The sequence below is a fragment of the Labrus bergylta genome, chromosome 10 (genome assembly GCF_963930695.1).
Source record: "Labrus bergylta chromosome 10, fLabBer1.1, whole genome shotgun sequence".
NCBI lineage: Eukaryota > Metazoa > Chordata > Actinopteri > Labriformes > Labridae > Labrus > Labrus bergylta.
Window position 1 is genome coordinate 10,306,093 of NC_089204.1, and position 12,974 is coordinate 10,319,066.

General features: G+C 36.9%; 1 protein-coding gene across 3 annotated transcripts in view; it reads right to left on the bottom strand.

Annotated features, from left to right (window-relative positions):
- ninl (ninein-like) overlaps positions 1–4,463 on the bottom strand; it is a 35,543-nt gene extending 31,080 nt beyond the window's left edge. For 2 of the 3 annotated variants that reach the window (XM_029275589.2, XM_029275586.2), the window contains exons 1-3: positions 4,312–4,463; positions 1,375–1,588; positions 748–844 (exon numbers count right to left, since the gene is read on the bottom strand). In XM_029275589.2, the coding sequence (XP_029131422.1) occupies positions 748–844; positions 1,375–1,557 (280 nt within the window). In that variant the 5' untranslated portion in view covers positions 1,558–1,588; positions 4,312–4,463. Of the gene's footprint in view, positions 1–747; positions 845–1,374; positions 1,605–4,311 lie in introns of all 3 variants that reach the window. The other variant, XM_029275587.2, reaches the window with a different exon arrangement.
- Positions 4,464–12,974: the final 8,511 nt, after the last annotated feature.

Below are 12,974 nucleotides of genomic sequence, written 5' to 3' on the forward strand. Positions count from 1 at the left end.
TGTATGTAGGTCAGTGAAGCTGCAGAGTCACTGTGGAGACTCAGACCCAGAGCCAAGGAGCAAATTAAAGACTGAAGCCAAAATCTGTCACACAGGAATCCTTTTTCGCAAAACCGTGACTTTAAACAAACATAGACCAGCACAAGGGCTAGAATACAACACTCACCGACAAACCAAGACCTTCTGGACCTGCAGTAAAGAAAACTTAACTCAAATCAAGCACCTTTATATTTCCTTCCTATCCTTTATTTTGTACAGTATTGCAATTCAAACTTAAACAAAGCACACAATGAACTTCGTTTGTAGAAAATGTTCATATTCAAAATCATCATTTAGTCAGTATTTTCTTAACATCTGTTTCTCAGTACACTGAGAAGTATAGACGAGAACAAAGTTAAAGGGACTTGATCCAAAGACTTTACATGCGCATTAATTAAATGTTTATCTAGCTGGAAGCCTTGGGACATTTACAGCTCTTTATAGGGGAGCCGTTTGTCTTCTCACTGATACAAATTCTACTGCCATCCTCGATCAAATCTACAACATATTTGTATTCCTACCTATCCTGAGTCAAAAATGGGAATATTATCCAGATCTGAAATAAGGAAATAAACACAAAAAAATTAAAAATGGTCACACGGAAGTGGATGATCCCCACCTCTAATGAGGGCAGCAGGACTCATTATGTTTGGCAAAAATAGATAATATCATCAGACTTATTTTCACAGTTGACATCTAAAGTCTTACCTGGCTCCAGGTAGCTGCTGTCATCCTCTGATGTGCTGAAGTCCAGAGAGCGAGAAAGAACAGCAACAAAGCCTTCTTTAAACTCCTCAAAGTTCACCTGAAGGTCACACACACAGAGCTCATTTCAGGTCACATACAATATATCCACAGTTAATATAAGAGCTGTGTAGTTCTTTCACCTCTTAGTCTAAATAGTAATTGTAGCTAAACTACTTAAGCTTCATAAGACGGATATCTATACAATTATTTTTAATGCCCGTCACTGCAGCCGTAGGGTCAGAGTCTGGCAATACATTCTGAAAGAGCCATTGTTTACATTTTCTCTGACATTTTGTCCATAAGGGTGGCAAAGAATTGAACAAAATAAGTTCCTCACAGTTGCAATAATTAAGTGTGCCTGACAATAAATAATCACACTTCGATACATGTACTATATTTTTAAAATTATACTGTACGTGAAGTGCTAATAAGTATGAGCAACCAAAGGTGCTTTGAAAGTAAAAGTACCGAGGTAGGTATTTATGTTGCTGTAAATGCAAAAGTGTGTTTGTGTGTATTTCTGTTGTGTATCAGTGCGAGTGTGTTACCCTGGCTTCAGTGTTCAGTGTGTGTGTTTGTGTGTGTTACCCTTGCATAGGTGCGTGCTCCCAGCAGTGTGTCGAGCAACAGCGGTAAGTGAGCGTCTAGCTGCAGTTTTCGGCAAAGAACTGTCAGCTCCTCCCGGTCAAGGAAGCCAGTAGCTGTGGTGTCGCAGCTGTTGAATTCGGACCTCAGCTGATCGACGTAGTGGCTGTGCTCCGCCTCCTCCATCACCACACATCACGCTGCAACGCCAAATCCCCTGCAGGAAAATGTCACTGGGTAAGAGGCCCGTAACATGGTAGTTCATCTTTAGGTGATATGATATTATATTATGTAGAATGAGCTCACATGAATACATTTCAATATGACCATGCATAAAAAAAATATGGTTAGAGTAATAAACAGAAATGAAATGAGAAACAGATAATAGGTGCAGTGTATCATCAACTTGTCTGGCACAACAGAAAAATAATGGGTTTTCAGGTTTTTTTATTTATTTAAGTACGACTGTGCACTTTTATCATCTATGTTAATATGCCAGAATTAGCACAATAGCTAAAACGTGTTTGTACCAAACAGCCTGGAGTAAATGAAGTGTGTTGCTGTGTAATGTTGTAACTTACACAACATGAGGTCATCAGAAAGTTGCTGGCTGCTTTTCAAGTTAACCCTTGTGGGGTCATATAAGTAACATTGACATTGGTTTAGATAGCTGCTGGTATTGCCCCTCCCATTCTGGTTTTAACGTTCATACAGAATGGCTAAGCATAATAATGACTCAACAGCTGTGTAAAGTGGGATCATTAATAAGAATTTTCACTGGAAGTCGGATCATTAAATGGGCCTCCAGTAAAAAGACAGGCACATCATTAAATCAATGAATAATGAACAAGTCATTTTCTTTGTCTTGTAAAATATTGGAGTGATTTTAAGTCTTTCAATCAATCAGAAAGAATTCTTCTTTACTTGGGGAGTTTTTCATCTCATGATGCTTCTGTGGGTCTTCTTCTCTGGTGGATTTGACCCTCACCAAAAACCTCACCAATTATGTTTGAGATATCTGAAATATTTCCTGCTATCACCAGTGATACTGAAAATATGTGAGTGAGTCGTCACAGTGTCTGGAGACCGTCATAAAGATGTGGACAACACAGACAGAAGTCCAATGATTAGACAAGTTCTATGTTGGACTTGTGTTGACAGTTAAACATGTCTCCATCTATGTTGTGCTGTTGAATCAGAGGCTGAGCATGCCCCCCACCCTCCTGTGTTTCTGTTATATAATCAGTAATCTGTGCTCCTCTTATCTTTCTGTCTGCTGGTTAACCATCATCATCTTCTTCATCATCAGCCAGACAATGCTCAGAGCCACACCATAGCTTCCATATATAGCAGGGCAAACTGTCACTGCAAAAACGCCACATTTCTCAAAGATACTGTTATTCATATATTGTCATGAAATGGGTTAAAATCACATTTAATCTAATAACGTACTTAAATACCTTCTTTAAAGCTAAACATTTACGTCACTCATTTGACAGTCAAACACTGTATTGTAGGCAATATGTCACAACATTAATGCACATGCTGGTTACTTATGAGATTCAAATTATTAAAACCAAAATATATCATATATTTATTTTGCATTATTACATATTGAAAGTGATGAACACACGAATGTGTCAATGATTAAAATGTAATCCTTCAAATACATTATATACTGTACATGCCTATATTGTAAACTTTCACTTTTTAGATTTTAAGTATAGCCTATTTTGATTTTGAGTTAAGGTAAAAAAAATGTACGGTAGGCTTTTGTTTGTAACAGAGTATCCCTCCACTTAGGGATTACAGGTATAATAAATAAGTACATTTTCAAGAAATGTAAACTGGTTAAAGTTCAGTACCTTCGTAAAAATGCAGTGTAACGTTACAGTAAAATCATAATGCTAAGGAAAAACCATAGACTGTAAATATTAGGGAAAAACCTGTAACCCTGTAATAAACCCATAGACTGTAAATACTATATAAACCCTGTAATATTTACAGTATATGAATAAACCTGTAATATTTACAGTATATGAATAAATCCTGTAATAAACCTGTAATATTTACAGTATATGAATAAACCCTGTAATAAACCTGTAATATTTACAGTATATAAATAAACCTGTAATATTTAAAGTATATAAATGAACCCTGTAATATTTACAGTATATGAATAAACCCTGTAATAAACCTGTAATATGTACAGTATATAAATAATCCTGTAGTATTTACAGTACATAAATGAATCCTGTAATATTTACAGTATATGAATAAACCCTGTAATATTTACAGTATATAAATGAACCCTGTAATATTTACAGTATATGAATAAACCCTGTAATAAACCTGTAATATTTACAGTATATAAATAAACCTGTAATATTTACAGTATATGAATAAACCTGTAATATTTACAGTATATAAATAAACCATGTAATATTTACAGTATATGAATAAACCCTGTAATAAACCTGTAATATTTACAGTATATAAATAAACCTGTAATATTTACAGTATATGGATAAACCTGTAATATTTACAGTCTATGGATAAACCTGTAATATTTACAGTATATGGATAAACCTGTAATATTTACAGTCTATGGATAAACCTGTAATATTTACAGTATATAAATAAACCTGTAATATTTACAGTCTATGGGAAAAACGTGTTCTGGGAGTCTCGCGAGCTGATGAAGCTTCACCATGGGAACGGAGTCGCGAGCTGCACGAACAAAAGGCTCGCGGCGAAATTTCCATAACACACAAGATAAACTAAATTTAATAAAAATTAAACATCTGTCCCTATGCCAATTCCTACGACCTTAAAACGAAACTCTTGCTAGCAGAAAGTTTAGTCTGTCCGTTTAATAATACACCAGAAAGGTTACGGTAAACAAAACTGAGTTAATGTTTGTTTCTTTAACTTTCTTACCGCGGGAAAAGTTATCTCCCCCTCCGCCGGTACTCTCCAGTAAAACCTCACGGTTCCTCCATGAATAGGGTCCAGGAGCTCCAGACTGTCTACCGATAACCAACCAACGTGTAATGAGAGTAACGGGGCAAGCCTGCACCGACCGACAGCCGACCGGAGACCCACAGAGAGGTACTTCTGGTGAGGTTTTTCACAATAAAAGACATCGAGGACGCCTGTGTTGCGACCATTGGGTTGTGACTAATTAGCCTACTTTTTAATCGACAAGGGCAGAATTAATCACATATTTTCATTTAACAGCTGAACATTAAATTTAGATAAAATTAAGACCGATCTGAGGCTGTTTAGTTTGTTATTTTGAGTTTAAAAGCAGATTTTTATTCCAGAAGAATTTCCCCAACCTGTTCCACTCAAAATATTCATTCGTCTTTATTTACAGAAAACTGATATCTTCATGAACAAAAAAAATATAGACTAATCAAACCCCATAAGCATTCAATTAAGGAGAAAACTTACATTTTTATGCAAGCTTGCTGACAGTAAAATAAAATCATACAAATATCTTTAATACACTCTCTTGTGAATAAAAAAAAGGCTAAATCAACAAGAACATTTAAAAAAAAATTAAATTGTTTCTGTGAAAACGATAACCCAAACTTTTCTATCAAGTTTTATTTTCAATAAAAGAAAATGATCAGCTCTGGTCTGAGCTGTTTCCACTGTGGCGTCTTGACGATGCTTCAGTGTTCAGTACTCAGTTATGCCGCTCGAGGGCGCTGCTGTGTTTAATTATATTGACACAAACTTTAGACAATTGCACTGCCACCACCCCGTGATTAAATACATTAATTCTGTTTTACATAAAACATCAAATATCAAGTGAACACATGATCCGATGCTGTTTCAAAGGTGTTTTTTTAATTTGTGATGGTGTAAAAAAAAAGTATACAAAACAATGAACAAAAAAAAAAAAACATAAAAAAGAGGAATAGAATCAGCAAACAATAGCAAAAAGTTAAAAAAAAAATAATAATAAAATATAAGAAGATACGATAGTGATAAATGAATACTACTATGTATACACTTGTGGAAAGACAGAAAACATACACAGTGTATAGTATACTGATGATAATGAACATTGTTATTTGCAAAATATTGCATAAAATAATATCAAAACAAGGATAAAGTAAGGTAAAAGGTCAATTTCCCGTTAACATTTACAGGTCAGGCTTGGTTTGAAGGGAAGAGGAAGTAGCATGTCTGATGGCAGGTGTCTAGTTCTTTGGTTTGTTTTTATTTCAATGTTTCCTGAACTTGAAAATGGGCAAAGAAGATGACAGAGGACACTGGAAAACTCACTCCCTCTCCTTTTCATGGATTTATTTTCCCATTTAATTAATAATTTCTTAAAACTCAAACAATCCATAAGGAGTATAGCAGCAGCCTGTTAATCTTAATACAAAAATAAAACAAAAACATGTTGGTTTATATAAACCTTTACAACTAGAAACCATGCTGAATTAAGACATACCGAAATTTACAAAGAAAGCAGGAGAAGCGGAGGAAGCATGTCTCTGACAGCAGGACCATCAGCACTGGGTCCCCTCAAGGCTGCATTCGTTCTCCTCTGCTCTTCTCCCTGTACACCAACAACTGCACCTCTAGTCACCAGTCTGTCAAGCTCCTCAAGTTTGCAGACGACACCACCCTCATTGGACTCATCTCTGGTGGGGATGAGTCTGCCTACAGGTTGAAGGCTGACCATCTGGTGACCTGGCGCGGCGAGAACAATCTATGCTCTGAAGACAGTGGAGATGGTTGTGGACTTCAGGAAAAATGCAGCCAACCCCGGCCCCGTCAACATTGATGACTCCATGATGTCTGCTGTGGAGTCTTTCCGCTTCCTGGGGACCACAATCACCCTGGACCTCAAGTGGGAGCTGAACATCAAGAAAGGACAGCAGAGGATGTACTTCCTGCGGTAGCTGAAGAAATTCAACTTGCCAAAGACCATGATGGTGCACTTCTTAACTGCCATCATCGAGTCCATCCGCTCCTCTTCCAACACAGTCTGGTACGCTGCAGCCACAGCAAAGGACAAAGGCAGGCTGCATCATATCAACCGCTCTGCAGAGAAGGTGATGCCTCCAAACCACCTCCATCAGTCCCAAATGGATTAAAACTCCTCTCCATAAGTTTCCGATGTCTCAGTCCCACTCTCTCTGTGTCCTAAATCTCCATATTTCCTTCTGAATATCCAGTGCTGTAGCTGCTGAGCCATCCTGTAGTGCAAACATCTGCCCCAGTGTGTAAACAATAGTAGTACAACAGTAGTGAGAATCAATGAACACAACTCCATGTTGGAAACATGACCAGTGTAATGACCATGAAACCAGTGATTGGAGTCAAATACATGACACAATCTCAGAACGCAGAAAAAAGTCTTTACTTTGAAAATCAAAAATTACCAGGTACTGATGTCCAAGTCCACGACGTTGCACTGCAAGCAGGCTCTCCTTCACAGGTCCTGGGCCGAGGGAATACCAACCTCCGACTCCTACTCTGGGAATAGTGGTGGTTGGTATCCATAGGCATACTGAAAGGGAATAAGACCAGTAGCAGAGAAAGGCTGTTATTGTGTGCATGCTCAGCCCAAATCAGAGGTTTGCTCCAGGACGATTTGGTAAAACGGTTTTAAAACCATCAGATCTTGACAAAAGCCGGGCTTAAATCAACATTCAAAGGGAAAAAAATCACCGGATGATCTCAGTCTTTTAAATGCCCGCTCAGCTTGGTGGGTCCACTGAAACTTGACATGAGGAGAGGGGTGTTCCACTTTACTTTGCAAAGAGAAAGGAGTGACCTGGATCCCTCTGGACAAGGAGTGGTGTGATAAAAAATCTTGCTTAGGGTTTTGGTGAAGACATCCACAGAGAAGCAGATGGAGGAGTCCCTAGCCCACTCAGCTGAAGAGATGGGTTATTATGTAAGCCACTTTGGCTTGGTCTGAGGGGAATGAAACAGCTTGTAGTTCAAAGTGTAGCCCAAATTGTACCAGGAAAGAGAGGCAGTTGGCAGAGGCAGGCGGCGAGACGATAGCAGGAGAAGCATCAGGAGCAGCAGCAATAGGAGTGGACACTCCCAGTGTGTCCAGGCAGCCTATTAACTGTTGCAATCATCATTAAGGAGACACACCTGAATCCCGATGGATGACTGGAAGCTGGCTTGACATTAGTTCATCTCTCTCACTCCAAAACACACAGAGGTTAGTTGCTCCTCATGTTTCTGCAGCTGCCTCTGATCTGTTGGCAGCTCATAGTAAATCAGAGTCATCTGAGCCCATCTTGTGACCAGTTCGTACTGTAATGACCATAAAACCACAAGTGATAGGACTGAAACGCAGGACACAGCCTCGCAGTCCAGAAAACAGTCTTCTGTTGTATGCCTTTGATTTTGGTCCATGTGTCTATGTAATGTTTATATCAATCAATCAATTTTTATTTGTACAGCGTCAACTCATAACAAGTGTTATCTCGAGACACTTTACAAAAAGCAGGTAAAATACCTTACTCTTTGTCTGTTAACATTACAAAAGAGCAGGTAAAAATACCTTACTTATTGCTATCTATTTATAGATGTTTTATAAACGATCTCTTAAAGGTTAACAAATCATTTGGTAATCCTTAACAAACACTATATGTAGTGTATAAAATGTTATAATGTGTACATCAATAAACTGTTAAGAAAACCAAAATTATAGCATTACAAATAATTAGCGAACATTATTGACTATCGTTTCATTGTTTGTTAACAGTAAAATAACTATTAACTAAAGGTTAATTAACTATTAATTTACCCTTTATTGCTGATGGTAATCATTAAGTGTTACCAGACATTGCACACACCTTTTCTTCGGAAATACAGTCACTGCTGCACTTTTTTACAAACAGCATTATTATTGAGTTTAACAGTTCCCAAGTTTTCAAAATCAAGGAACAATCTCAAATTAATGCTATATGCTGATGATATTTTACTGTTTGTTACGCAACCTGATCGCTCTATGCCTGCGCTCCTAGATATAGTGGCATCTTATTGTCCCAGAACATTTTTTCACCCTGGAAACTTTCAGTGGCCTTCTAAAGGCATCACTTACTTAGGGATCACTTTCCCTCCTGATCTTAGCTCCTTCGTTCAGGCAAACTTTGAACCCTGTCTTAATAGGTTCAAAGCAGATATTGAAAGATGGATCCCCCTTTAAATTCTTAGGGGGAAACCGCCGCCCCAGAATTAACCTAAAGAAGCTGCAGAGACCAGTGGATAGAGGAGGCAGTGGCTTTCCAAATCTGCTACTATATCACTACGCCTTCAGCCTTAGGCATCTGGCCCATTGGTCACTTCCACCAGAGAGGGCTCCACCTTGGTTTTCGATGGAGAGTTCCCTTATTGGCACTTTGCCCCCTCTGCTGTTGATTTATGCCCATCTATCCCCAGAGGTTAAAAATCATCCCATAATTGCTCATCTGCAAAAAATATGGAAAAAAAGTGTCTGCATCCTATAAGTCGGACCCTCACTTATTTCCCTCAGCATGGCTATGGCTCAACCCAAAACTTGTAATAGGTAAAAAAACATTTTACTGGAAAATATGGGCTGAGAAAGGTATCATGACTTTAGGTGACATGTATGATGGATTTGTACTTAAATCTTTTACTTCTCTGAAGGAACAATATGGCATATCTCAGAATCAATTCTGGCAGTATCTCCAAATAAGAAATTTACTCAACCAGGCTGTTCCGGACCCTCGGGTGACTCTCTCAAAACCTGATATTCTTAAGGAGATACTTTATGCCTTTGGTAAGGGTAAGGAAGCCTCGAAATACTACTCTGCTTTGCTGGACAGGTCAGGAGATCACACATGGAGCCTCAGGCAGACATGGGAGACTGACCTTAATAAGTTATTTAGTGATGATGAATGGAGTTCTATTCTTCAAAATCCCCAAAAATCATCTCGGGAGATTAAGACCAGGTTAATACAATTTAAAATTCTAAATAGAGTTTATTGGACCCCTGCAAAATTACATAAGGCAGGGTTAAAAGATGACCCAGCGTGCTGGAGATGTGGTGAGACCCCGGGCACACTAACCCATGTGATATGGGCCTGCCCCAAAGCTCAGAGATGGTGGACAGCAATCCATGAGAACATTAAATTGGTCGTGGGGCAGGACATTCCATTCATACCTAGCCTATACATACTGGGGGACTCAACACCTTTAAGCGGGATCCCTCGATCTCAGGGAGGGTGGATCCATACAGCCATCATGCTGGGCCGGAAGCTCCTAGTTAGAGAATGGAAGGCGGCAGATCTCCCTCCGTCCAGCCTTTGGTTCACTCAATTAAGTATAGTTGCAGCCTTTGAAGAATTAACATATAGGATGGTAGACCGATTAGACTTATTCAATGCTAAATGGGGAAAATATATCAATGTTGTCACAGTATCTTAACTCCTCTGCTAAACAGTAGTCATCACTTCTCTCTTTTGACTGGAAATTATTAGCAGCGTGCCGCTGACTCACCAAGCCTAACAGGCTTGACACATCTTGGTTTGGTGATGTAGGCTGACAGCCCCCTGCAAATCTTATGGAAACACAATTTTCTGTAAAAGGTGGACAACTTAACACTTCCATGCAGCATTTTTTTTTTTTTTTTTTTTTTTTATTTCTTATTTACATATATTTTATTCGTCCTGCTTTATTCCTGCATTTCATTTAAGTTAATTATAATTTTTGTTTGTCAGGTCTGTTTTTTTTGTCTTGCATTGATAGTGTTACCCTTGTTGGGTATTGTTCTATATCATTTGTTGTCTGGTATTGTACTGTTGTAAAAAATTTGAAAAACAATAAAAATGTTGGTCATAAAAAAAAAATCAAGGAACAATCTCAACATCGATATCCTCAATAACAGTATGAATAACACTGGGCTATGACCAAAGGGAATCAATAATCATATCTTTAGTCTTAGACACATTAAACTGTAGGTAGAAATATTTGCAGATGCTTTAGTCAGCCAATACATAACCACGCTCAAACTCATCATTATTTATAAGACTCACAATGACTGTATCATCAGCAAATTTCACTAAATGCCTATTATTATTATTATTATTATTATTATAATAATAATAATAATAATGATTATAATAATTAGCCCCACAGTCCTTTGTTTACACAATAAAAAGTATTGAATAAAGAACCATGAATAGGTATTTTGTTACCTTTCATCTTTTCCCCTCTTCACTTATTTCACTTCCTTTTGTTCAATCAATTACTCCTTCCCCCAGCATTTATTTCTGTCACTCTTCATTTGTTGGATTGAATTCACTTGTTTACTCCTCATTTAAAGACTACTCTCATTTTTACCTTCACATGGAGCGGCAGCTCAGCAGTGTAAGGTGTGTTTTTCTCCTATTTTTAGTCTTAATTTACCCTGCATTTAGCAACACTGCCTTAACAGAAAGTATGTCTTATTTGTCTTAATTGTTTGTTGTTCTAATATGTATTACTTTGTCTTTCAGATATTTAACACATCCCATGTGGGTTTTTTTTCTATACACTCCTCCCCCAACCCTTATTAAACTTATGTGAACTGAAGAAATAAACCTTTGTTAAACACGAGTAAAGTTTCCTGGCTAGATTCATGCAGCTCTGTACGGAAAGCCCCCAATGTAAAGACATTTCAAAAGATTGTAAAAAGGAAAATTGACGTGTGCTATTTTTAAATGTAATTGATTTTACAAAACTCTTTAAAGCTTTTGTTCTTATTCTTCTGTTTGCATTTATTAATTTTTAATTAATGAAGAGAAAGAAAACTAGGTTAAAATTAATTATCACAATTTACTTGAACAACTTTGTGCATGACTCTTACAAAAGAACTCATCATCTTGGGTCAAACGTAACTGAATGTCCTATGAACAAATGCCAGCAAATGCCAAATTAGAGTAAAGAATAATGGACATGTTGTTCAAAACCAAAATATTTCCAAGTATTTCATCATCTGAGGAAAATATGTTGTTACTTAATCTTTTTTTATGTTTTCGTCATATCAGTTCATCCTCAAGTCCAAGTGGACTTGACACTTTAACCAAATTACATGAAACAGAAAACAAAATGTATTCAAGACTATCCCAAGTATAGAGGCATAACAATATACCTTTATAATCACAGAACAAGTGCAGTCAACCTTTTTGGGGTAAGACAAGGAGAAATAGCTTTGCTTTGGGTAAAAACACATCCAGTGGACTCTGTAAGTCATAAAAACAAAGATATGGTGTTGAATATCCCTTCGAAACAAAGTGTCAAAATTCTTCCAACTTCAATGTAGAAACGATTGTTTTTGTTTCCTGACATAAGTATGGATCTATATGGATGCAAGAATATTTTCATGAACTGAAAATTGAACTCTTCTATCTTTTCTTTTATTTCATTAGTTTCGTTTGATTATTTTTCTGTTTTAAGTACGTTATAAGTATGGAAAAAGCATGTTGTAGGTTACGTAAAATTGTGCCTCTATGTGAACTGCATACATTTTGTAAGCATGGTTGAATAAAAGTGTGATGTTTGATTGTTCACAACATTATAATTGATTCTATTATGCCTATTTATGAAGACTTTATAAGAAGACCATTTTCCCCCTGGAAACGCAGTTAAACAATGACAAGATGATTACAAAACTGCATCAGTATGCCTAAAACAAGCTAACTTCATGCTAAATAAACATCTTATTATTCCAGTGCAAGTACTATCTATTTTTTCTCCTTTACAAAATATCTGAATGATTAACATCTTAAATGTTAATCTAAAAATAAATTTTATTTCTACCATCAAACTTTTGTATGGCCACATGTTTTCACAGTTTCAACAGCTATTATTGTATTTCAATCTCCAACAGAAGCAATTCAGTTTGACTTAACATAAAAAATTTAGTTATCAATTAAGGGCTAAGTTGGTACAATCCTTCAGTTTCTATGTATTTCATCCATCTAGCAGCATCAAAATATTGAATAAGCTCCAAATATGCAGAGTACCTTTTACTCAGTTTTTAAAAAAAGCATGTTACTATCTTTGTCTCTATCTCCATGGGGTTAAATGTCAACAACTACAGTATAACAAGAAAAGAAGCATCAGGGGTCATTAGCAAAACAGAAGACACCATTCAGTGAACTCTGCACACTGATCTGATGTGTAAGTGAAACACTCATGATCATCAGCAGCTTAAAAGCTGTGACACATTCTTGATTTTGAGTCAAAGCGGACCGTCTTGCAACCTGTTTGGTAACAGTGACATAATATAACAAATAATGCTGAGTCAGCTTGTTATCATGCAGCTGATCGAGAGTCTGAGTGGAGACGTTTCACTTATTAACATTCCAATAAAATACAATCTATAACGTAAATATGTGCTCACCTTTTTTAAACTAGGAATTCAGATTGATTTTTAAACCTCTTTATTAAGTGAGACAAGAAAGGGTGAAGAAAGGGTCATGCATGACAAAAACACAGGCTACATGCATAATATTGTGATATAGAATGGAGCAATATTTAATCATGTGTTAGTAAATAAAAAGATCTCAAAACTCTCCCATCACTATTGACAATGAATAAAAAATGTC